General features: G+C 48.3%; 3 protein-coding genes and 1 pseudogene across 3 annotated transcripts; 2 read left to right on the forward strand and 2 right to left on the reverse strand.

Annotated features, from left to right (window-relative positions):
* Positions 1-1,656: 1,656 nt before the first annotated feature.
* Positions 1,657-6,822, forward strand: LOC109758704 (cyclic nucleotide-gated ion channel 2). Its single transcript, XM_020317571.4, has 5 exons — positions 1,657-2,666; positions 4,073-4,288; positions 4,983-5,308; positions 5,666-5,777; positions 5,858-6,822. The coding sequence occupies exons 1-5, from the start codon at positions 1,968-1,970 to the stop codon at positions 6,683-6,685; spliced, it is 2,181 nt and encodes a 726-aa protein (XP_020173160.1). The 5' UTR covers positions 1,657-1,967; the 3' UTR covers positions 6,686-6,822.
* Positions 6,823-11,009: 4,187 nt separating this feature from the next.
* On the reverse strand, positions 11,010-16,036 carry LOC109758698 (beta-glucosidase 2-like; annotated as a pseudogene).
* Positions 16,037-17,963: 1,927 nt separating this feature from the next.
* On the forward strand, positions 17,964-21,063 carry LOC109758696 (uncharacterized). The gene is made up of 5 exons (XM_020317563.2): positions 17,964-18,287; positions 18,394-18,532; positions 19,645-19,769; positions 20,237-20,383; positions 20,766-21,063. Exons 1-5 carry the CDS (start codon positions 18,096-18,098, stop codon positions 20,898-20,900), a joined length of 738 nt encoding a protein of 245 aa, XP_020173152.1. The 5' UTR covers positions 17,964-18,095; the 3' UTR covers positions 20,901-21,063.
* A 797-nt stretch (positions 21,064-21,860) lies between these two features.
* Positions 21,861-23,054, reverse strand: LOC109758697 (uncharacterized). Its single transcript, XM_020317564.3, has 2 exons — positions 22,640-23,054; positions 21,861-22,444 (listed from the first exon to the last, which is right to left on the reverse strand). Exons 1-2 carry the CDS (start codon positions 23,037-23,039, stop codon positions 22,116-22,118), a joined length of 729 nt encoding a protein of 242 aa, XP_020173153.2. The 5' UTR covers positions 23,040-23,054; the 3' UTR covers positions 21,861-22,115.
* Between the last annotated feature and the right edge of the window lie 3,123 nt (positions 23,055-26,177).

Here is a 26,177-nt window from a genome sequence, read left to right on the forward strand (position 1 = left end):
GACATGATTCCTGACAAGCGGGTCCAGTTTGTAAGTGCATCAGTGGCAAAAAAAGAACAACCGGCCACATCAGCCAACTAGAGTTGTCAATATCTCACAATCCTTTGCTCCAATTGAGCTAAATTTTCTCTAGAACATTAGCAATGCATTTTTGATTTATTGGATTATTTTTGCACAAAACACCTTGCAGAGAAGAGCAGGCGGCGGCGGTCGTCCCTTCGCTGGCAAAATGGCCATCGGTGATGGAGCCTAGCCAGCTCTCCTACGTCGTCGGGTAAGTGCGTCTCCACGCCCCCCCCCCCCTCCCCACCTCCTTCCCCACCCCAAGGTTTGCTCGTCTCCCCCTACCTCTTCATGTTCGTTAGGTATTCTTCTCCCCCGTGAAACCCAATATTTTCAGGCGGCAATTTTGTCGTCGGTCACGTATATTTGTTTAGGAACCTAAATTTTTGGGTATTTGTGTTAAAGCGTTAAACAATCAAAAAGTATAGATACGTTTGAGATGTATCCGTGGCCGCCCCCTACCCCCCTTAGGGTCGGGCCTTTATCAAAGATTGTTTGCGCACTGTAATGGAAAAGAATCCTAGTTCTAGATTTCGTGTACATACAATCCATCCTATCAACAAACCTGAAAAAAATAAGTTTTCATGGTCTTTTCTTTGGTCTACATACCCAAATCAAAGGTTTTAAGAATGGATGCACCGTTTCGAAGAAAAAAAGAATGGATGCAGGCCTTGCATTGGTAAATATCTCACCTCCAATCGAAGGGTTTAAGAATGGATGCGATACTCCCATTGGTCAACTATTTTGTTCAAAATTTAACATTTAAAAAATGCAAAAATAGTCCAATAAATTATAAATGCACTCAGTAATATTCTGGGGAAAATTCAGCTCAATTGGAGCAAAGTATTGTGAGACACTCACAGTTCTACTTAGTTGCTGATGTGCCCAGGATTTTTTCTGCCATCGGTGCACTTATAAATTGGACCCACTTGTTAGGAATCATGTCAACGCACTAAATGATGGGTTAGACCTAGCTGCAATGAATTACCTCAATACATGATGTTTTGTGCAACAAACCTGTAAAGTACTCCCTCCATCTCAAAATAAGTGTCTCGCTTTAGTACAACTTATTTTAGGACGGAGGGAGTATGTGTTTTGTGCAACGCTAGCACCAAAAGTAGGTGGTTTGTGCAATTTCCTCCCCGCAAGTCTGGTAAATAGGAGGATCCCTTAGACTCTTCCTCAAAACATTTTACCGTACATTTGCATGCATGTATGAGAAAAGGTTTATAGTATAGAATAAAATGGTTTGGCTTGAAAAATCTTTATTCACCGGCGCTGCCGCCAAGACGCCACGGCGAAGCCCCACTGAACCGAGCGCACGCAGGCGACGGCGCGCGCGGCGGCACAAGCCCGGTGACGCATTGCTCTCTCCGCGCGCGCGCGCGCACTACGACCTGAATATAGTAGCGGTCCCGTAGCAGTGCTGTCTATTCCTCCGATCCACTGTTGCGTGACGATTTTGTACAGTGCCAAAGTTAGTAGGACTCGTGGTATACGGCTGTACGTACCAACAACACCGAGCAGACCAAACTCTGCGATACGAACGACGCTTCCCTTTCAAGCCTCCCGAGTAGAAGAGAGAGAGGGGCTGGGTAGGTGGAGCGAGCCAGTACGGCTCGCTCGTTCGGTCGATCGGTGCACAACGACGACGGCGTAGGCGCCTAGCTACGACCCCACGCTGACACGTATAGGGCCCAGACACAGTTGTACCGCCACCTGCGCCGCTCCAATCTCCTCCTGCCTCGCTCGCCGCATCGATCCACTCCAGCTCCTCTCTCTTCGACCTCCAGCACAGTCCAGAGAGACTCCCTTTATACACGCGCCTCGCTCGTTCCCCCGCCAGCAGCCATAGCCCATAGCTCGATCAGTCGTTTCATGGTCTCCGGCACCGTTCATGGGACATGCCTCCATCACTCTCCTCCCTCCGCTCCCTCTTCACCAGGACGCTGGGCCTGGGCTCGGGCGGCGCCGAGCACAGCGGGGATGAGGAGTCTCAGGCCGGCGGCGGGCCCGTGCCGTCGGGTGGCAGCCGGCCGGTGGCGGGGCCTCCGGGGGAGTGCTACGCGTGCACGCAGCCCGGGGTGCCGGCGTTCCACTCCACGACGTGCGACCAGGTGCACTCGCCGGGCTGGGACGCCGACGCCGGCTCCTCGCTAGTGCCCGTGCAGGCGCAGCAGCTGCGGGCGCAGCCGCTCCCGGGGGCGGCCGCCGTCGCCGCCGCGCGGTGGCTGTTCGGGCCGGTGCTGGACCCGCGGAGCAAGCGCGTGCAGCGCTGGAACCGCTGGATCCTGCTGGGCCGCGCGGCGGCGCTGGCCGTGGACCCGCTCTTCTTCTACGCGCTCTCCATCGGCCGCGCGGGGCGGCCCTGCATGTACATGGACGCCGGGCTCGCCGCCGCCGTCACCGCGCTGCGCACCTGCGCCGACGTGGCCCACCTCGCCCACGTCCTCGTCCAGTTCCGCCTCGCCTACGTCTCCCGCGAGTCGCTCGTCGTCGGCTGCGGCAAGCTGGTCTGGGACCCGCGCGCCATCGCCGCGCACTACGCCCGCTCCCTCAAGGGCCTCTGGTTCGACCTCTTCGTCATCCTCCCCATCCCCCAGGTCAGTCAGCCTAGCTCTCTCAATTCAGTGCCCACCTGTGCATGACCTGGAACCTCGATTTACTACCATTTTCACCATGGAAATCAAGCTCTGAGCCATCGAATCAACCGCTAGGACGACATGCCGCGCCCAAGTAGGTGGGAAATGAAATGCGGCAGAACTATGGGCGTCGCCCCATGTCTGGCTCTGGTTCTTAGACAGACCACAACGTCCTTGTCGGGAAATGTTAGCAGTAGGGCACAGGAGTACATGGCGCGTACAACAGTGCCCACCAGCCAGTTCATCTGTAAACTTATTTGCAGGTTGTCACCTATGCCTTGGTACGTACGTGTCCATGTGTCTACTGGCAGCGACGCTCCAGCCCCCACCAGCCTACTAGAATGGCCCTGACCCTAGCTAGAAGAGAATTCCGATCAAAACTAGCAGCGGGACGACAGAGACCGATGCGCTCACGCTTACGGAATAATAAGTACGGATGGTTAGCGGGAATGATTGGTGTCGATCAGAATATGACCGTGGATGCGATGGGGAGACGACTTCGATGACACTTCAATTATGCGTCTTGATCTCCATGCGCGGCGCTCATGGTAGGGGTGACTTGTTCGCACGGTTAAGCTTGCAGCAAGGAGACGACGAGCATTATTTAGAGGAGTAAAATTGTGATTTCTCTTGTAATGTAGTGACAGAGATCTCATTTCACCACTCCCTCTCGTGTGGCTGGTGTTCCTGCAACTGACTTATTTTTCGCTGATTAATTATTTACCGGTCTTTGTCGTCCAGATCGATCGTCCGGTCATTATTGGTTTTTGTCGTGTAATATTGAGTGCATGTTCATTCTCATTTTGCATAATTGGTACTGCCATTTTTACGCGGGGAGTTCGACGTGGAGTAGTATCTGCCTATTTGGATCAGCCATGGCCACAAAATGTTATTTCTGTCTTTTTCATTATTTATGTGACGGTATACATGAAAGGTGAAGAGAAGTTATTGTTTAAAAGGACCGCTGAATAATCTGCATGGTGGAATTGGGCATATTCTTTGTCTTTAGTTGCTTACCTTCATGAAATACGGAAAATAACCCATTACAGAGTGACCGGCAAGTTAGTATTTTCGTAAATAAAAATGTATCGTCAGAAAATTTGCGTTCTGAAAGTGGGGTGTTGAGAAAATGTGCTTATGATCATGATGCAGTAGATTCTAATTATCGTAACATATTAGCTATATGTTGAAGATTTATTCTTGAAGGCCAATAGAGAAACTATATAAGCTACCGAAGATAGAATTTGAGTCTGTATGTGTGCTTACTAGTGAAAAAGTTGCAATATATAGAAACAATCATTGTGGAGAGTTCTGAACTCTTTTACATTGCTTTATTTTTCAACTAACTGATCCATGCTATTGTGCAGATCATCTTCTGGCTGGTTATACCAAAGTTAATCAGAGAAGAGCAAGTTAAAGTTATCATGACGATACTGCTGCTCATATTCGTATTGCAATTTCTCCCCAAGGTGTACCATAGTATATATATCATGAGGAAAATGCAGAAGGTGACAGGTTACATCTTTGGAACAGTATGGTGGGGATTTGGTCTGAATCTATTTGCCTATTTCATTGCTTCTCATGTGAGTACTCCCTCTTCCATTAAGTAATTCGAGGACATATAACAAAATCATGGATAAGGAATCCCAGAGTACTTTTATGTGGTGCTATTTATTGCAATCATCGATTTCTGGTTGTTAGTTTGGTCAATGGTGTCTTTGCATTTACACCACACCGCAGTATTCTTTTCTAAGAAAATCAAGGGTTGGTTCACAATATCTGCAAACAGGACTGCTTAAATTGCATGTGAAACAATAATTGTTTCAAGGGGAAGTACCAAACTGTTGCTGATGATAATGGAAAATTCCAATTCTGGATGCACTGTTTATATTAAATGAATTACCGCTGTCTGTATTATTGCTGAACAGGAAACTTGTTCAGACAATCACATCTATCATGTTGGTGCTGAATGATGATTATGTATTACATAAATGCAGGCTGTTGGTCGAAAGATCAACATGCAAAATAAATAAAACGAAAGTAAGATGGCCATTAAATAGCACAATGGTTTCAACACAAAGTTTGTGTAAGAGAAAAACTTGAACTTAACCACCTAAAAAATGCTCGTATGTATGTAATCTGTTGGCCTGGCCAGCGTAAAAACATTTACTCTGTGGAGTTTCTCATGAAGCCACAGTTTGTGCTAATTAGGTGGATCATGCCTGCTAAATAGTTGTAGGCAATGTTGGTTGTTAATTAGGTTTCTTCCATTTCCAGATTGCAGGTGGGTGTTGGTACGTTCTTGCGATTCAGCGCGTTGCCTCCTGCCTCCAATCGGAATGCGAGATAAAAAACAACTGCAATTTGATGTCACTGGCTTGCTCCAAGGAGATGTGCTTTCACTTCCCTTGGTCATCAGATATGACTGCATTGGCATGCGATACGAACTTAACTTCTTTCAGCCAACAAAATGTGCCGGCCTGTCTAAGCGGCAATGGCGCCTTTGCTTATGGAATCTACAAGGGAGCCCTTCCTGTTATCTCGAGCAATTCACTTGCTGTCAAAATTCTCTATCCCATATTCTGGGGCCTCATGACCCTCAGGTAATTTATATAATATTATGTTAAATAAGTAATATCATCCATTTCTGACATAGGAAATGTTTTCCACCCTGAAACTTGAATATCTGAATGTTCGGTAGTCGGGTCGGCTGTCATTCCGGTTATCATTCTGTTTGAATATGCACATTGCTGACAGATTTATATGCGAGGGATTTGTTCAGTTTCTTAGTTCAGAAATGGAAAACATTGGTACTATTCCATGGTTGTTGTATGCACGTGTAGGTTTATTAGTTGTTCCCTTATGAAGACAAAAGATAATTAATACTACTACTGTATATTGCTCTACCACCACCTCTGCTCTCTTATTGTCTCACACAGTTCGTCTGAATCTATTGGCAGTACTTTTGGCAATGATCTTGAGCCCACGAGCAACTGGCTTGAGGTGATCTTCAGCATCATTAATGTACTCAGCGGGCTGATGCTCTTCACGCTACTCATCGGAAACATACAGGTGTGAAGTGCCACCAATCTTACCCTGGCTTCAGCTACTTCAGGGAGTATCAGTAGCAAGTAAGTGCATTTTTGCTGCAGGTATTCTTGCACGCCGTGCTGGCGAGGAAGCGGAAGATGCAGCTGCGGTTCCGGGACATGGAGTGGTGGATGAGGCGGCGGCAGCTGCCGTCCCGGCTGCGGCAGCGGGTCCGCAAGTACGAGCGCGAGCGGTGGGCGGCCATCACCGGCGACGAGGAGATGGAGATGATCAAGGACCTGCCGGAGGGCCTCCGGCGGGACATCAAGCGGTACCTCTGCCTGGAGCTGGTGAAGCAGGTGCCCCTGTTCCACGGCATGGACGAGCTGATCCTGGACAACATCTGCGACCGGCTGCGGCCCCTGGTGTTCTGCGGCGGCGAGAAGGTGATCCGGGAGGGCGACCCGGTGCAGCGCATGGTGTTCATCCTGCAGGGGCGGCTGCGGAGCACGCAGCCGCTGACCAAGGGCGTGGTGGCGGAGTGCGTGCTGGGCGCCGGGAGCTTCCTGGGCGACGAGCTGCTGTCGTGGTGCCTGCGGCGGCCGTTCGTGGACCGGCTGCCGGCGTCGTCCGCCACGTTCGAGTGCGTGGAGGCGGCGCAGGCCTTCTGCCTCGACGCGCCGGACCTGCGGTACATCACGGAGCACTTCCGCTACAAGTTCGCCAACGACAAGCTCAAGCGCACCGCGCGCTACTACTCGTCCAACTGGCGGACGTGGGCGGCCGTCAACGTGCAGCTCGCGTGGCGGCGGTACAGGGCGAGGGTGATGGCGACGGCGGTGCTCCCGCCGCCGCCGGCCGGCGCGGCGGGGCCCGAGGACGGGGACCGCCGGCTGCGCCATTACGCGGCCATGTTCATGTCGCTCAGGCCGCACGACCACCTCGAGTAGGCTCGGGACCGATCGGGGGGATGGATGCAGAGGGACCATGGTTTGTACAATGTGTATCTGTCACGTTGTACCTGACAAGGTTCGCCATTTATTAAGGATGATCAGTACAATAATGGAGGTGGAGGTGGTATTTCTTGGTCGGTTTTGCCGATGGATTTTGCAGGCAGGATTTTCACCGGTTGCTAGGAGCGAGAGCCAACTGCCTCCGGACAGAGTGAATCGCAAGAGTGAATCGCAGCTAGGCGAAAAGGAGGCGACCACGGGTGCCCTTTGAGAGCCGCCCTCGTCGTTGCTGGTTCCCTCTCCCTCCGCCGGCCGCTTCGACGGCGGGAGGGAGGGGGGACCTCGGGTCTGTGCGTCAGATGGGTTCTCGGTAGGGTTAGGATTGAGGGAGTCGCTGCCGAGGCCGTTGCGGTGACGTCGCGTCTGAATAAGTTTCCCCGGCTCCGTTCGCGGCCAGGTGAGGCTCGTGCATTCGTCTAGGAGCCAGCGGGATGGGGGATCCCAGATCTCGTCGAGGTCGCGGGCTATGGTGTTTGGAGGTCGACCGGCACTGGCGGGGTTTGTCCTCGGATGGGTGGTGGTTATGTGGAGATGGAGATTCTTCTTCCCCATTGTCGGTATGATTCCCTACCGCGCTTCTTCCTCCTTCTTTGTGTTTTAGCTGGAGGGATGTCCTGCTTTGCCCGGGCAGTTGGCCGACCACGGCGCCGGAAGCGGATCCTAGTTCTCTTCCATCTGGAAGGGGCACATACATCGGTACTCAAAGTCACAGATGATGAAGGCTGGTGCAGGCGTGTTGAATGCATATGCGTGTCCTTGTCTTTTCGGTGCCGGAGTGAAGAAAAGGGGAGGCAGCGTGGCGACGATTATGCCGTTATTAAAGATGATGATCTGCTTGGGGCTGTTTGCAGATTCTTGTGTTGTAGGAGTCTTCTCGCAAGGTTCGGAGTTAATGCCATCGAGCTCCGGAGATCATCGTGTTTTACTGATTTTTTAGGGTGCTATTTGTTATTCTGCTTCTTTACGTGTGTGTTAGGGTCTGCTTGTATGGATCTAGTACTTTGTATTATTTTGTGATTTGAATACAAGCATATTTTCTATAAAAAAAGGAGCGAGACGTTGCGTGGCCAATGTCTTCGCTCTTTAGCACCGGTCTTGGCCTCCGAGTGTCGTTTCTAGTAGCAGTGGCAGATCCTAGAATCTCATCCTTGGGGGTGGCACCGTTCAAAATTTGTGAAATTTTTCGCTATATGTAGTATAATTTGGTCCGAATGTCCTCGTAATTTCGACAAGTAATCTTAAAATAGCATCAACTTATTAAATATTGGTTAAATAATTTATCGATCGTGGATTTGATCGCTTCGCTTTATTCCTCGCTTAGGCATAGTTTTGGTCTTTGCTACTTGTCGGTGTGTGTGTGTGTGTGTTGATGTTGGTTGTGTCATCCTAGCTATGCAGAGATCGGGTGTATGCTCATTGTGTTTGTATCCTCTTAATGCTTCATTTTGAGTTAATAAAATCCACCCTTTGCCGAAAAAAACATTGTAAAAACTATTTTGCGTTGGATTCCAGATCTGTCGCAATAAGGGCGTTGGTGGTTGGGGGCGGCGCAGCTGCCTCACAATTGTTGGTGCCTGGTCTTGGTGGCGGAGAGTGCGGCGACGGCCATGGCCACGACCACTAACATCTCCCTCCTTGCCAGCAACAGGAGGAGACTCTCCTCCTCACACCGAGTAGGGGTACAAATTTCGATGTATGGGCCTATCATCCAAGAGCAATACAAGCAACACACGAAGAAGAACGGTGACAAGGGCTTCACATTGCATCATTGCTACAAAGAGCATGCCAACAATGAGAAGTGGGTTAGGAGGAACTCCTAGACCACACAGAGGGGTCAAGGATAAGCATATTTGTTGAAGCCGATGACGAGGAAGATGAAAATCTCAACAAGAGGTCAGATGGTAACAAGATTGCAAAAGAGAGAAAATAAGAGAGGAGCCTTCAGTGGAACCTACAAGGAAGAGCTTGTGGCCATGACTGGGACCAAGAAAGCATTGGCGGCCGAACGCAAAGAAGAGAAGGCGGCAAGGTGGAATGAGCTCAAGTCTTTGTACGACGAGAAATGGAGGTTGAAGTTGGCACCCGAAGAGAGAAAGTTGAAGGCGGAGGAGTGTAGGCTTGCACTCGAGGAGGAGAGGCTTGTGAAAGGGAAGAAGGCCGAAGAACGATCATGAACCAAACAGAGGTCTCTCTTCAGAATGGTGGTGGTGACCGTATGGATAGCGGGGTGATCATGTTGATGGTGATAGCCGTGGGATGCTAGTGTCCTTGGAGGTGGTCATGATTTCTTTAATGATGATGGTGCTTGAGTTCGTGTTACATGTCTTTGGTTGGGCTCGATCTATAAGACATGCTATGTTGTGATGATTTTAGATCAAACTTGATCGATATGGTGCCTTTTGGATGAACCATATGCATGTTTTAATTTGGATTGTTCGATCCGTGCAACTATGTGCATGTTCATGGTTGATTTATTGTATACGTTAAATTTGAATCATTCAGATGGTTGACGAAATAGTGTGCAATTGTTCCCTCTAAATCATTATTAATTTGTAAGGAGTTAATATAAAGGACCGGCTAGAACGACCACCCTATAAATCCTAATTAACTTATAAGGAGTTAAAAATACTCGACCATTTGCTTCTCTAAATAATGAGAGATTGGTTATAGATGCTCTTAAGTCGTTAAGTTCTTTCGTTTGGGTGATGTCTCATAGACATTGTATGTGTTCTGTTTTCTATGATGATATATGTTTTCTCTCTCATGGTTGCATGCATCGCCCAGATGCAGAGGCTAGAGGTATATTCTCTTTTTCTAAAAAATATATTTTCTCTCTTAATGAATCGACATGCCGCTTTTCTGTATGATTGAGGCAAAAAAATTGCTCTTACTGACACCCAGGTTGCCCTATCAGTTACATCATCCCCGACCGCCGCCGGTCTAGCAACTCGTGACGAGTGCCGATAATCAGTCACGAGACGAACTTCCCACATTCACACTTCACAGCCTTTAAGTTGAGTTTTGGCTTGCGTACAATTACAAGGGTAATACTAGTACCCCATTCATTTTCTTTTTATTCTGCAGATAAGATTTGTGTCAAGTTAAATTTTACAAACTTTGATCAAATATATATTAAAAAATATCAACATCCATGATACCAAATATACAAAATATGAAGCTACATTCCATAATGAATCTGATGATATTGATTTGGTTTTAGGAATGTTGATTGATATTTAATTTTTTAAGTTTGATCAAATTAGAGGTACTTTGACTTCAAACAAAAATGATATGCATGCTGAAAAGGAACGAAGGGAGTACTACCCCGGGCTACGTTGTAGAGGAGAAACTGTCGGCGGCCACCGGAGACCGGGTTACGCCGGCGAGGAGGCAAATGCAACACATACAAGAAGCACACATTCTGAATCTGTACAGGAGCATACGGGCATACATACAACCCGGTTAAAATACATATCGCTCCCCAGGTCGCTCCTGCGGGCAGCCCAGGAGCGAACCCTAGCCGCCGCCAGCGCAGGCCCCTCCTCCCCTCGCCGCCGCCGGCGGACGTCGATGGGCGAAGCCCGCGTGGCTCGGCGGCGGCGGGGCCCTTCCCTCCTCCAGCTCGAGCAGGGGCGGCGCGGGCCGTTCGTTCGGGCGGGGACTCGGCGCGGCGCTCGCGCGGGTGCGCGCACCGGCGAGGGTAGCCGTGTTCGGGACGGCGTGGCGAGGGCGCGCAAGGCGCGGCGCGGGCGCGTTCGGTTTCCGGCGGCGTAGACGGTGCAGGCGGCGTGTGACGGATCTGAGGTTGCGCCTCCGGCGGGTGGCGGCCGCGGGAGCGTCGTCGGCAGGCCCCAGGGCTGCGGCCTGGTTGTTTCTGCCCGACGAGTTTGGGCGGGGTTGCGGTCCCCCCTCCTGCCTCCTGGATCTCCGTCACCATCTGGCTGCGTCGGCTGCGGGCGGCGGATGGGACGCCGGGGCGGCGGCCTCGGTCTGGGCTCCGGCGACGGCGTGCGTGCGCGTGGCGGCGCTCGGTTCCAGATGCGTGCGTGGCGGCTGTGGTGCGGGCGTCTCGGCGGCGCCCGATCCAGATCTGAAGGCCTCCGTCTACTTCAACCAGGGCTGCCTCCGATGGTCCTGCTTTGGGCGGCCTTTGTCGCCGGAGTTGTACCTGTTTGGCGGCTGGAGGTGGGAGGTGGCTCCGGAGAATGCTGGCCACGACGGCGGCGACGCCCGAGGGCGCCGTACCCTTCTTGTAGGCGCCGTCCAGGTGGTCTCCTTCCCCTCTTCCTTCCACCCAGCTCGTATGACGGGCGAAAGCCCAAATCCTTGCCGGATCGAGCGACAGCGGCGCTCCGGGCGTCGTCACCCTCTTGGGGGTGTCGTTCGTGGTGAGCTTGGGGTGGATGTGATGCTTTGGTTGCTTGGCGGCGGTTGGTGGCGTGGTCGGAGTTCGTCCGGTGGCGGTGCGTTGGCGCTCTGCCGCCTATGTGCTCAGCCTCAGAGTCCTTCTTCCACGGTGCTTGGTCTTCAGCAGCCTTGCCGGACTCGGCGGAGCGGTGCTTCATCCTACTCATTGATGGCGGCGTATCTCGGCGGCGTGGCGCAGTGGAGATTCGGCGTTCGATGTGTGACGATGGACTCGCGCAGGAGGACGAAGCTGTCTGGTGTCGTGGTGACGTCGATGGCTGAGTGGCCAGACAAGGTAGAAGCCTCAATATTTGCTCTGAAGACGGACCTGTGAAAGATGGCGGCGACGACACACGAGTGCGTCGGACCGGTTTGTGCCCCAGACCCGGTATGTGGCTCGGCCGGGGCTTCCGGCTTTTGATGTTAGGCTTAGGTGAGTGGTCTGGGTAGTGGCCCAGCTAGCACCCCTTCATCATTTTGATGTTAGGCTTAGATGAGTGGTCTGGGTATGTGGCCCAGCTAGCACGCCTTCATCATTTGGATAGGAGTAAGGGCATATGTTGCCAAGATGGCGGATTCAGGCATATTGTTGTAATACTTTGTAAGGTCCTCGAGAATAATCAATAAAGTGGCCGCATGCATCTCCCAGATGCAGAGGCCGGGGGTCATCCTCCTTTTCTAAAAAAAAAAAAAAAACAGGAGCATACGGGCAAGCAAGCACGCGCCTCATCTCTCCCAGTCCCGCGCACGGTTGCTCCATAGTCCAGATTAGCAACTCAGGACACGGCGCTCAGGCTCAGCTCCTGCTTCCCCGCCGTCCTAGAAACGAGCGCAGTGGTTCCGTTGCGCTTGAGGAAGCTGGAGTACCAGCGAGCCGAGAGCCTGGCCTGCCGCGGCCGCCCCTCGTCGGCGAAGTCCACGCGGTACAGCCCGTACCTAGACTGGTACCCGGCCAGGAGCTCGAACAGGTCCACGAATGCCCACGCGAAGTAGCCTCTCACGTCGGCTCCCTTCCTGCACAACAAACAAACAAACAGAGCATCACGATACAAGCAATTTTCCTTCTGTCCCAGGGAACCGCGTATGTATGTGATCCCGAGCACCTCATCGCGTTAAGTGTGCTTTCCACGTAGCTCCCCAGGAAGCCGACCCTATCGGTGTCATCTAGGCTGTCATCGGCAGATCCCATGCCTGAAACCAACCACATGACAACATGAGTAACAATGCACCTTAATTTGTTCTTCAGCAGAGGCTTTGCTTCTGGTTGGGAATTCTGCTTGCCATTCTCTTGGACATAGACCGGAAGGCTCCCGTAGGTTTCTTTCAGGTACTCCAGTTGAAGTTCCAGCCCTCTGGGATCACTTGGAACATCTGCTGGGGGACCCTGCACTCCAATAAGGATCATCTTTGACAGTTGCTATCAAGCTTTCGGTATCGGTTTTTAATGGGCACGTATTTCTTTTCTAATCTCCTGAAGAAGTTCAGAACATATGATATAATCCAACGGATGTGCGTTGAATGGCCAAAATAACTGCATTTTTAGCTAACAATTGGCAACTTCTTTGCAAAACACATTGACGACATAGTATTTTTTTTACCTGACCAGATGGTGGGTCTGTCCTAGAACCTGCATCATACAAAGGGGTCACTGGTTAAACAGTACGTTCAACTCTTTTCTGTTACATTGGTGTACAAAAACATGCTTTGAGATGTATAATAGGCACTAATTAAACGTGTTTCCAGGGATGATTAAAGACTGCACTCAGAGACATGCCCAATTTACGCCACTGGTGAATCTGGAAATGTTGCTTGCCAGCTTGTCTCTGCAATTAGCATTAGCAGGGCATCGTTTCACAGCAGCTTGGCTAGGCTCTTTTTTTGGGGGGTAATCAGGATTCGGGAATCTCCTTATTTGCTTGTGTAACCGTTGCTAGAAAAATGAATATTAAGCCTACTGCTGCACACAATTTCTAGTGCAACTGCTTAATTAACCGTTGGATGGAGAATAAATGTCCTAGAAAAAGAAACTCTAAAAAGCCAATCAAATTGCACATCCACACAGTACATAACTCTCAGCAGTTAACAACAATCCTAGTATCACTATCCAGAAAAGATACTTACCCCTTAAACTAACTGATATGTCTGCGCTGTAGTCTCAAACCCCTGTTGCTAGTGGGCGATCATTCACGTAGAGAGAGTAGTAGTGATTTATTCCAATAAAATCTAAAGAACCCTTGATGAGTTCAGATTGAACTTTCGTGAAGGGTGGAAGGCGAGAGCCAACAATCTTTTTCATTACTTCTGGGTAGTCCCCAAACACCAATGGATCTAGTATCCTGCCAAGTACCGCACTTAAGATCTCAACAATGCACGTATTATGCAGGTTAAATTAAATGCTTCCAGTGACAAAATTGAGGTATAATATCGATCATACCAGCCAAAGAAGAAATCTTTACATCTCCGGGTTGCAGCTAAATCCACAGTGGAATTTGTCAATGGATAACTCCAGAAAGAGTAGATACTTATGCCAACAACTCCTTTTTGCATGGCCTGCGTCCAAAAAGGTTCCTTAGTTTTTATTGGAATAAGCATCACCAAAACTTTTCAAGTACAAGATCATCCACTCACTTGATATTTCTTTCTGTACAGACTGACAACTGATCCATGAGCCATAAGGGTATTATGAGCTGCTATGTATGGTTCCACAGTAGAGTCCCCAGCGGTGCACTTTGTCGCTCCAAATGGATCTGAGCAACGGCCAGGAGGGAATGTAGCAACATCATAAGAGGCCAATATGCCAATGTTTGGCTCATTCACCGTCGTCCAAGATGCAACCCTATCACCAAACTCCCTGAAGCAAACATCTGCATATGCTGTGAAATCTTCGCTGCAATTTTTTAGATTTGAAAATATGAATAGAACAAATGATTATGTTGTAATATGCCAATGAAATATAAAATCGCCACTGCGGTAGAGTTATATATTTGGTAGTGAAATCATATATACACTTACATAATTTTGGGGCTTAACCATCCACCGTACTCGTCTTCAAGAATCTGGGGGAGATCTAGATGGTGGAGTGTGATGTGGACTTGAACTCCTGGGATAATACCACGGAGACCAGACGGTTCAAACTTTTATTTGCATGCGTTTCTCTTTCTTGAGAAGGAACATGATTATATGAGGTATGAATCTAACAACCGATTGCAGTTGAACATTTAAAATGCTCAAGGATCTAACAATAATACTTGCCATGATTCACTAGCTCGTCAATGAGGTTATTGTAGTACTGTAGCCCTTTGGGATTGACAGCTCCGCGTCCATCTACAAACCCGAAATTTCCAGAAACAATGATATAGATTAGAAAACTTATTAAAGCAATTTGCTCTGATGAAGGTCATGATAATATCTGTACTTGGAATGAGCCTTGACCAGGAGATGGAGAACCTATAGGCCTCTAGGCCTGTCTCATACATGCGCTTGACATCCTCCTGCAAAATCAGATAAGCCAAATTTCTTTCAGAATTACAAAAGCAGAGAAATGCTCAAGATTTTGCAAGGCCCCTCCTACCATGTATTTGTGGTACCCATCTGCAGCAACATCTCCCGTGCTTTTGTCTGGCATTTTGCCTGCAAGATAAAAATTCTAGCTGTCAAAATTAGCCTAAATATTTCCTCAAAAAAATTGGCCTAAATGTGATTGGTCAACCACATCAAGTTCTGGTCTCTGCTATTGCCAATAATTTCTCTGAATTCAGTTATGCTTCAGCACCATAAATGCTAGCTGTGTAAATTGTTCCACCAAGAGGGCGCTCATCCCAAATATCCACTCAACGCATTAATAAGGAAAAGTGATCACAAATTGCTCGAGGTGCTATTTGTTACGCATTGGGGAATATCCATGGTCAGGCTAAAACAAAATGCAGCACCGGAAAATCAGAGGCAGATTTCACAAACAAACAGGAGTAGTAACCAACCTGCATGAGTGAAAGTGTCCCAACTGCTTGGGCTCCTGCCATCCTCAGCAACAGCACCCTCATACTGCATGCCAAAAAAAAAAAAAACAGACACCAAAATTGATCAAACGGACGACGAAATAAGCACGCCAGAACTTTCAGCCCAAACAAGATAGTAGATTACTTACTTGGTATGCCGAGGTTCCAGCTCCAAAGACGAACTCCTGTGGGAAATCTCTTCTTGTGAAGCCAAGGCCAGTCGCAGCCGCACCCTGAGCCCAGAGGAACAGCAAGAGGTAGAAGAAGGAAGCAGAGGCACCACCCATCTGTGGCTGTGTTCTTCTGTGCATAGCTGATTCGTTCGCTTCGTCCGGAGAAGATTTATGTACCAGAAAGAGGAATAATCTCAACAGCAACCCCAACCTTACCTTCGTGGAAATCAACCAGATTAAACAACATTTCTCTGCCTTCAGACGGAGCTGGTGTGGATATGTGCAGCTATACAATGTGTGCCTGCACGTTTCAGTGGAAACCTTTATCTGAATGCACATGGCATTTCTTTTCAAGAAATATATATATATGCCTGGGTCTTGGGTGCTGAGATATACAATTTTTTGCTGCTCGTGATCGGCTCGCTGAATTGGTTGAGTTCAACTGCCCCTTCAGCGCTCCACGGGCCCGTTATTTTTTTTGGACAAATGCATCATGTATCCTATGGATAAACACAGATCGGTACGAGTGGTTGGCACAGATTAATAAAAGACACCGCGTTATTTTAGAAAATACAATTCCCCGAGTTGAGCAGGACTGGCTGTGCATAAAAAAAAAAACCAAGAGCAGGCATTGCAGCACCAGCATCAGCACCTGTCCCTCTTCTCCAGGTTCTCGCGCGCTGATGGAGCTGCGGAAACGACCAGTTGACGACGAACAGGCACTGCGGAAACGACCAGTGGACAGCGGAGAGCTCGCGAATTGCATTTTTTACCGGCAGCGGGATGTACCGGTAAAGGATCCACCATCCGCAATTTGCTCAAGATGCGTGCTGTCTTTCTGCGTATAAGTGAGTTATAAAGAGAGTTTTATATGCTAAAGGAATCAATACAAAAGAATACGCCTGGTGCATGTCAGTTTTTGTCAGGAAAGAGGGAGAGAGAGTGCACAGAAGGACAGTGCATGCATTCTTTATATTCTTCCTCTCCCATACAAAAAGCAACCCTTTTATTTCTAAGTGATATTTTAAAATATTTATATCTTCTAGACTAAAATTCCGTTTTCAACTTTTTTTTACATATTTGAATTCCTCGTGGCAAGACCTTTCAAACAACATCAAATTTGGATACAATTCAAAGCCATTTAATTTTTACTACTCAAGTTTCAGTGCACAGAAGGAGTATTTCAGTTTCAGTTTTACATTATATATACCAGTTGCATTTCATTTTCATATTTCAATCTCACATTACTTGAAAATGGATACAGTACTGAAATTGGTTTCGAAATCGAAATGGATGTGGTGAAAATTTTAATTTTAATTTCGGTCTCTTATCGTATTTAACTATTGTATTTAAATTTCATATTTCAATCTCACATTTATTAAAAATGGACATGCTACTGAAACTGGTCAGGAAATTGAAATAGATGCGGTCTGGAAATTTCAATTTCAATTTCATGTTTCAGTCTCACATTATATACCATTTCAATTTCATATTTCACTCACACATTATTTGAAATTGGGGCAGTACTAAAACTGGTCTGAAAATTGAAATTCCACCGGTATTGAAATTTATATGCTGACAAAGTGATATGGTAGTGACGCATATGGTATTGAAATGCATCTCGGGACAGTGTGATCCGGTATTGAAATGCATGTAATAACAAAGTGATTATGTAATTGAAACGCATCTACTATGTTATTGAAATATATGACATAAATGCACACATGGACTTTATTTCAATCTCAATCCATGGAATAAAAGGTTAAAATTTGTTAAACCCATTTCAATTCTAATCAACTTTGTGAAACAAAAAATAATTAAGTGAGCTTAAAAAATATTCAATATTGATCTGTTTGAAAGATCTTGTCACCATGATACCAAATATAAAAAAAAAATCAAAAAACACATTCCGGTTTAAAAGATATGGATCATGAAAAAAGTAAGAAAATTAATGCTAGTATTTTCATGGGAAGTGAGATGGAGAGTGGCAGAGTCATGCATGCATGCTGCGTCCTTTACTTTGCCACAAAACAGGTGATGAGACCAAATGATGTGACTTAATTTTGCTATACGGTGTGAGCTACATACAATACAACATAGCAGGCGAATCCAAATTGTAGGATCTTAATGCGAATAAAAGGTAGATACCTACCGGTAAAAAAGACTTTGCCGGAGAGCTCGGGGGTGCCGTGAAGATGGAGGGATTAACGGTTTCACGGAGGAATCAAAGTGCGAAAGTGGAGAGGAAGAAGAAACACCAAACCTTGCCACCGGAGGCGAGACGTCGAGTGCCTTTTTGTTGGGAGCCATGAGGGTTGTTGAACTTGAACAGCTCGAGACCCGCATTTACAAATCCTTCTTTCATAGGGCAGCACAAAATCGAAAATGCCAAATAGAGGTTGAGCTCCATGGATGCCTTAACTAAAAAAAATTCATACATCTATGTTTAAAAAACGTTTGAACAAAATACACGTATATCCAGAGACATAATATACACGTGTGTAAATTTTTATGATAAAAAACGTTAAAATGAGAGCTTACAAAAACTGTGGCATTACACCTTTTTTCTTTTGAGCAAAGTGGCATTACAACCCTTGGGCCTAGCCCATCCGACCCATTCCCGGCTTTCACTTTCTTTCTTGAGGAAGGCGTAAGAGCAGACTGACAGAAACAACCCCAAGCGGCAGCCGAAGAACTCAGAACCTCCGAGAGAGACGACCCAACTCAGAATTCGCAAGCCTCGCTTACTCGCCGGAGCAGCCCACGCACCAGATGGCCGCGGCAATGGAGGTCGACGCCGGCGGAGAGAAGCCGTCGGAGAAGGAGCTCTTCCTCGCCGCGGAGTCCGGGGACGCCAGCGTCTTCGCCTCCCTCGCCCCCGCCGACCTCGCCGCCGCTCTCTCCCTCCGCAACGAGGACGGCCGCTCCCTCGTCCACGTCGCCGCCGCCTCCGCCCGCCCCGAGGCAAGCGCCGCTGCTTCCCCGCGATATTAGCCCCCAAATCTATCTGCTCGCCCTCCGGGTTTAGGGTTTTGACCCTTTTGGCTTTGGGGGCTGTTTGGTGGTTTAGGCCGTCGCCGCGCTTGTGGCTGCGGGGGGCGACGCCGTGGCGAGCGCCGTGAACGGGAAGGACGAGGAAGGGTGGGCGCCGATTCACTCGGTGGCCAGCAGCGGCAACGCCGAGATCCTCGACATCCTGCTCGGTCACGGTACGAGACCCTGCCGCTGTACTTGCGTGAAAACTGTGCTGTTTGTGCAAGCTTCTGCAGTTAGTTGGTGAAATTGGCGTAGGATGATGGGTTGATAGCTTCCTTTGACACTGCTTGCACGGGTTATTTCTGCCTAGTGCGATAATTAGCAAGGTTGCAATTAATTAGCAGGTATTGCTGCTGGAAATGTTAGGGCGATTTGGTCGAATTGTCGTCGCCTGACTGATTTATCCTAGATGACTGATGGTTCCATGATTTTATTTGGATATGCTCAACTTCCTGTGCAGCTGATAAAGGTGAATTTGACAGGGTCGTCAATTTTGGAACTGTTGATTTTATCATGTTCCATACAGTATTTGGATGCAACTTAACTTGAACAGCTAGAATGATTGCAGCAGGGTATTAAACATTACTCGAAGAAATATTGGGTTTTGGGTAGTGATAAGAACTCATTATTTCTGCTTTGCTTTTTTCTCTCAGGCAAACTTTGCCATGAATTTTACTACACATCGCTGGTGTCCTGTTCTTAGTTCTTATTCAGTACTTATGACACTTTAGTTTATATATGTGGCAAGATAAAATAGAGCTGATATGCATGGCAAGGATAGGACTGATGTGGAATATAATGTTATACATCTTCATTTCTGAATAGTTTCCTAGCAAAGTTTAATCCTTCTGAAAAAGGTGGCTCTGTCTGATGTCTGTGGCACTGCATAGCACATTGGCCTAACTAGGTATCCTTTGTGTAAGACGACCATATGCGGCTAGATTTCTTTTTTTGTGTGTGTGTGTGTGGGGGGGGGGGGGGGGGGGGGGGGGTGTTGTCCCCCCTAGGGTTGAAGAAGCCACACCAGTTTGTCAGTTTTCTTGTTCGTTCTTTATGTGCAGTATATTGTGATGAAATTAGCAGCTATCCTGCTACTTCTGTAAAAAAAAGTCTCCCTGCTGTAGATGTGTCTTCTGATATAAGCATTATGCTATGCTTGCTGTTCTTAAATGAGTTTATGCTCCATTCATCTGTATGAATTTGATATCTCAATAGTCTAATCTTCACCTTTCAGCGAGTTCCTGGTAACAGACATAACTATAGTTATAAATTTAATATATACCAGGTGCAAATGTTGATTTGACTACTGATGCTGGCCGAACTGCTCTTCACTATGCTGCTAGTAAAGGGAGGCTTAACATTGCTGAAACGCTGATAGCTCATCGTGCAAATGTCAACAAGAAAGATAAGGTTTGTAAACTTCTAGTGATCTAGAAGGAATACCATGGATGGACTCTCAAATCTGGTTTCATGTAATTTAATCTTCACCTTATGGCTGGTTGTACAACCACCTCAAGACCATGAAGAGAATGAAATATTTTTATCGGGAGGGTTGTGATATGATCTATGAACATAAAACTGCAAATGAAATTGTATGAGAAAGCTGAAATGTTTACAGTGCAATTATTTATTTATTTATTTGTAGAAATTTACTTTAGGCAAGACATTGCTGTCCTCTGGATGCCATTCAGGCATAGAAGTTGACTATGGTGTAGACAACCATCTATATCTGCAAATATTATGTTAATTTGAAGTATTAACTGTCAAGCACAATAGTTTCCATGAAATACATTTGTCCACTGCTTTCTACATTATCATTGCAGCGTGTTTGAAGTAATTTGGCAGAGATGTAAAACATTGAACTACTATCTTGTCAGTTTGGCTGCACACCCCTGCATAGAGCTGCAAGTACTGGAAATGCTGAGCTGTGTGAATACCTGCTTGAAGAAGGCGCAGATATTGATGCAGTTGACAAGCTAGGACAATCACCTCTAATGCATGCCGTCATATGCGAGGACAGAGGGGTAATATTTCCTTTGCTTTCATGCACCACCTCATTGTATTCGTAGGTTATGTTGATGCTCTTTCAAATGGTTAGAGGCTTGGAGCTTCTGTATATATTTCTGTGTGTTGCATGGTAGGCACACCTTGACTGTTCACTTAAGTTGCAGTCGAAAGTTCAGGAAAATGATGGTATTTTCACCGACTTGGTGTTCAACTATTTAGACTACTTAGTTCATTAGCATCCCATTGGGTTTCATAAATCAAGGAATAATCCTGACATCTACACGAGTTGATTCGTTTCAAAAATTTCCATCTACATTGGTTAATTGTTCTCTGATATCCTTTGTAAATAGATGTGGATTACTTGTATCGCTGATTCTTGTGTTATAATCGCTATTTTAGGTTGCCCTTCTGCTGATCAGACATGGTGCCGATGTTGACATTGAAGACAAGGAGGGCTACACTGTCCTTGGCCGAGCCTCTGATAGCTTCAGGCCTGCACTGATTGATGCGGCCAAGGCAATGCTCGAAGGCTGAGGATGTTTAGCTGCCCTAAGGTAAAAGATAGATGGGAGAACATCTGGAACAGAAAAACCGTCGTTGTGTACCTCGTGATACAAGTATGAGCTGTTTCCCTCCAAAATCAGATTGACCAGTCAGACTTTTTGTTCGTGGTTAATGATTCTCGTGTTGACTTCGATGTTCTGCCTTTGCGTTTTCTTCAGATGGTTCTTTCCTAACTTTTTAGGCGTTGTTTAAACGGATGTTCTTCAGGTGGTCAGAGGATCCATGGGTGGTCAGATGCGAATCACATTTCCCAGATAGGAGCATAGGAAGGAGTTGATGAGCAACGCAAGTCCGTGTCGTAGACGCTCCGCCATGCTCCATTGCCCTGCCCACAAATGAAGACGGCAAAGCACGGGTCGCGATGTAAACAAATGTGGAGCTGGTGGATCCTCTGTCCCCTGCGATCCGCATTGAAACCGGTCCATGTGGTATCCAACGCGAACGCATGTGATCTCCTGCCGCTAGCTTGGCTGGTTCGCGCAGTGCCGCACCTCCTGCCTTGGCTTCTGCCGGCCAGGTCCGTCCTCAGGCCGGTCACCGGCCGATCTCTGTGGGGAGCTTCTTATTTAAGACGGGCAGTTAGCGCATGATAGGACTACTGGACTAGGCCCCAGTAGCAGCTCAATCCTAAACCCTCGGATAATCAGCCACCTACTGCCGCATCCACATACCAGCGCTGGTTCGGTCGTTCAGTGTTGAAATTTCGGCACTCGACGCGTTTTCTGCACGGCATCCGCAATTTTGTTTACGCGCGCAAATTCCGGCTGGTGGTACGGGCCAGCCGCCCAGCCGTGCCGAAACCATACAAAAATACTACTCCCTCAATAAAGAAATGTAGAAACGTAGGAGCATTTAGATCACTACTCCAAATGCTCTTATATTTCTTTACCGAGGAAGTAGTATACTTCTCCACAGCGCAACCAATGAACATAGATTTAAACTAATCAGTAGCGTAGAAACAGTTTCTTTCTCTCCAGTCCAGTGCACTCTTCACACTTGATAAATCAATCCGCCGGTAACCATTTGGTTCCGCAAATCCACACCGCTAGTCAACCAAGAATGCCCGTGGCACTACCACTCTCCTAGCCTAGGATTAGGAACACACACCAAAGAAATGAAGAAATGGGGAAACTCCAAACAATCCATCAAACAAACGAACTCGGAAACCAGACCAGATCGGCTAGGCTAGACCGCCCTGAGGAGCGCGGCGAGGACGGCGACGGCGGCGTAGAGGGCGACCCCGGCGCGCGGGCCGGCGAGCGCGGCGGAGCGGTGGTGCTGCGCGGAGGGCGGCGGCGACGGCGGCGGCAGCTTCTGGGACTTGATGGCCAGGCGCATCCCGCCGGGGCAGTAGCCGAAGCTGCAGATGAAGTAGTAGGTCTTGGTCTCGTTGAGCTCGAAGGCGAAGCTGCGGCCCTTGCTGTAGTTGTAGATGGCGTTGCTGGCGTCGCACCGGTTGTACCCGGACTCGTTCACCTCCACCACGTCCGCCTGCCCCGCCGTGTAGTAGAACACTGCACACGCACAAGACGCCCCGAGTCAGCCAGCCAGCCGGCCGGAGATTAGAGTATTTGGGCCGAGAAAGAAAGAAAGAAAGGCCTCGCATCTCCTTCCGCGGCCGCGCTCCGGCGACCAGATCTGCTGGCGGCGGGTGGGCTCGCGCTCGAGCTCGAAGGCGTATAAAGAAAAGTAACCGCGCGCGTGCGTACCGAGCCAGTCGCCCTTGTAGAAGGGCCCGTGCTCCTGCTCCCAGCCGGAGTAGTTGGTGTTGGGCAACCAGTTGACTTTGATCTTGTTCGCCGTCGTCTTCGCCGGCAGCGCCGCGCACGCGGCCACCGCCACCAGCACCGCGGCCCATGCAGCCCTCCGCCGCTCCATCACCCTCGCCTCTTCCTCCGACGACGTCGAGCAGCGAGATGTGCGCGCTGCTGTTTCTTGCTTCTTCAAAATGGAACGAGCTGGGCGGGGGCAGAGGAGGAAGGTGGTGGTGGGATGGGACGGTGGCCGGCCTGACCGCGGTCTTAAAAAGAGGAGAGGGGGCACGTGGGAGCGGGGTCCAGGCAGGAAGGAGTCTGGAACTCTGGAGGCGGTGTGCCCGGGAGACGCCATCGTGGCCGTCCGTTCGCGGATCCTGGGGTGGTGGGTCGCGGCCGTGCGGTCGGGTGGTGCCTGCGCACGGCGCGGCGCGGTCTCGGGCCACGGTCGCCGGGCCGGTGCGTGCGCGTCCGTGGTTGAGGGGCCGTGCGCCCGTGGGATCTAGATCTACCACCGTGGCGCGTTCGCCTGTGGTGACTGACTTTGGGGCGGGAGCGTGTGGCCGCCGGCGTCGATTTGCAACATCGCGACACGGAGCCTGCGCATGGTAGGGTAGCCATTGGAGGAGTGGTCTGGACGCTTGATGGGCATGGCGGCCGTCCCAGCGTATTTCGAAAGTCGATTCGATTTGCAGGTTTTCTTTTTAACACATTATATACATCATAGATGCAGACGCTCATACATAAACTCATCCTTGTGAACGCCCGTACGCACACCGTACATCTACGAGCACCTCTGAAAGACTGAGCCGGGACATTATTTTGAGACTGATGAAGTCATCACATACATCTTCGTAGTCGACAGAAAGATCTCCAATGAACACACATCACCGGAAGGGCTGAAATAAATTAAAAAAAAATGCGAACACCAGTGTCAACTCGACTTGAACCTTGATGGGCTAAGAAGGCCACTGTTCTCCTACCATCCAACCACATGTTGACATACTATAATACATGTTTTGACTAGCCAAAATCAAGTAACTTCAAGTAGTAACAGAATCCAAAAGAACTCATCCTATTCGAAACTAATGGTCCATTCATTTCCAAATAGGATCGATATTTAGTTTGAAGGTTCACGAAATAAAAAAGCAAACTAAATATATATAAAATATTCAAAATTGCTATTCCTACGCACAACTTCTACGAAAATTGATAATGTTACGGCTCAAGAGTGTGCCTCGTCATACCAGACGCCAGTCCAAATAGGCTGGCCCCCTAGGCCGGTTTATGCCCTCGGCTATCGTACCAGCCTATGGGCCCATAGAAAAAATGAAGACCCGAAGGACTTGAGAGTACACGACAAGGAAGCTGCCTTCCAAGAGGACTCCTTCGTAGCCCTAAAAGAATAGGACAACGCTAACGCCCACACGTGTGGTGAGAGTGAAACCCGCCCACACGCCCTATAACACACAGACTGCGTCACATCACCGCATGCATGCATATGAAAATCTTTTTGGATTTTTAGTTTTTAAAATGTTTTAGCTCTTAAATGAAAAATCCGATTGAAGATCCGTTTTCACCATTAAATCCCTAGCAACGAGATCTTCGAAACTAGATCTCATACCAATATATTTCGATGATTTTTTGGTTAAAAGTTGCCATGTCTATTGCACATGAATTGCCATGGTGTTTACACTGAAGTTGCCATGATATATTTCAGCTATTTTTTCTACATTTAAAAAGTAAATTTTGACATATTATAAAACGGGGAATTAAGAAACTAGACTTGCTAGGAACCATAAACTAAAATTGCCATGATACATGCACTTAAAATTGCCATGGTTCATACAAAAAGTAATTTTCATGATCAAAGTACTGTAATTGCCATCGTCAAAATATTAAAATTGCCATGCTTTACAAACTAAAATTGTCACATGACAACTTTAGTTAAAGCACTATGGCAACTACAATGTAAATATCATGGTAACTTTTGGGTAAAAAAATGGTCGAAACATATCAACATGGGGTCTAGTTTTGAAGATCTCGTCGAGACGGATTTAATGGTGAAAACGGATTTTTAATTAGGATATAAAACATTTTTTAGCCAAAAACCAAAAAGATTCCTGCTGATGTCATCCGTTTTGACGTGACAAAATGAGTGGTAATGGAGGCGTGTGGGTGATGTGCAAGATGCCACACGTGTGGGCGTTAGTTTTTTTCCAAAGAATATGATCATGTGAATCTAGCCCCTGTTGCCCATATAAGCCGAGGCTAGGCTAGTGGGTATAAACACTAGCCATATAGTTACCCAATCAATACAAATGAGCAACAAGCAGGGATATACCTCCACCTTGACACTCTGAATCCGAGTAAATCTTCTACGGTTTCCCCCTCGGTATACCGCCTAGCCATAGTACCCTATCAAGGGATCTGCCAGAAAATGCTCCGACAAACATATTACGCAAATTTTATCTAATGGTCGTGTATAATGTTTTGTGTCTGTTCAATGCATTGCTTAAACAATGTTTCATCCATGCTTAAAATTAGTGCTCATTTTGATGTTTAATTTATGCCAAAATTCGTGTTGGACTAAACCTTTAGTTATGTCGGGATAATTGACCACGGGTACCCCGAAGACGGCGAGACAATATTTCAAGACATCGGGGCTAGCAAAGCCCCTCAGTCCGGCTGCCCAGGCCACCCCAGACGGCCCCATGTCCGATTGCCCGGGCCAGCTCGCCACCCGGCTGCCCGACCTACTCTCCGTCCGGATGCTCCAGTCGGCCTGCTACGTGAAGTCAACTACGATGTCCCATCGGACACGACACGGGCGAGACGGCTGTACCTGTGCACTATTGGCGCATAGTGAAGCACTGTACACGCGTCACTCTCAAGCCATCATGTATAGTGTCACTTGTCCCTGGGCATTATTTATGAAGTGACCCAGGGGATAAGTATGACATCCACACCATGCCCACCCAGCTTACATACTAAGCTAGCCACACTATATAAGCAAGACCAAGCCATCCATCCATCCAGAGACTCACGCATGTATGGTCAGGCACATGCGGCCACAAGCCACGGCCACACACACTTGTGCTCATATGCATATACCAGATCAGGTGCCCATGGCACTGATCTTAGATACAGCTCCAGGAGCACTTTGTACTGCCAGATGTATACTCTACATAAATATTCAGACATGCAGGAGTAGGGGTATTATCTCTCCGGAGATAATACCCGTCCCCGGATATTCCACGGCATTCTTGCCCTCACCTCAAGCCACCCCGTGGCATCTGCCGACTCGCGGTACCCCCTGCCGACTGACGCGAGAATACTCCGATAGTTGGCGCCCACCATGGGGCAAGCTGCCGTTGGAACCGCGGTCCGGGCGGGACCCCTTTTTGTCATCATCACCGCGGTGTCGCCGTCGTCTCTCCGGTAACCCTCGGGGGCTCGATATCGATGCGCCCCCGGGGCCACCGCGTGGGGC

This window comes from Aegilops tauschii, chromosome 5 (genome assembly GCF_002575655.3).
Source record: "Aegilops tauschii subsp. strangulata cultivar AL8/78 chromosome 5, Aet v6.0, whole genome shotgun sequence".
NCBI lineage: Eukaryota > Viridiplantae > Streptophyta > Magnoliopsida > Poales > Poaceae > Aegilops > Aegilops tauschii.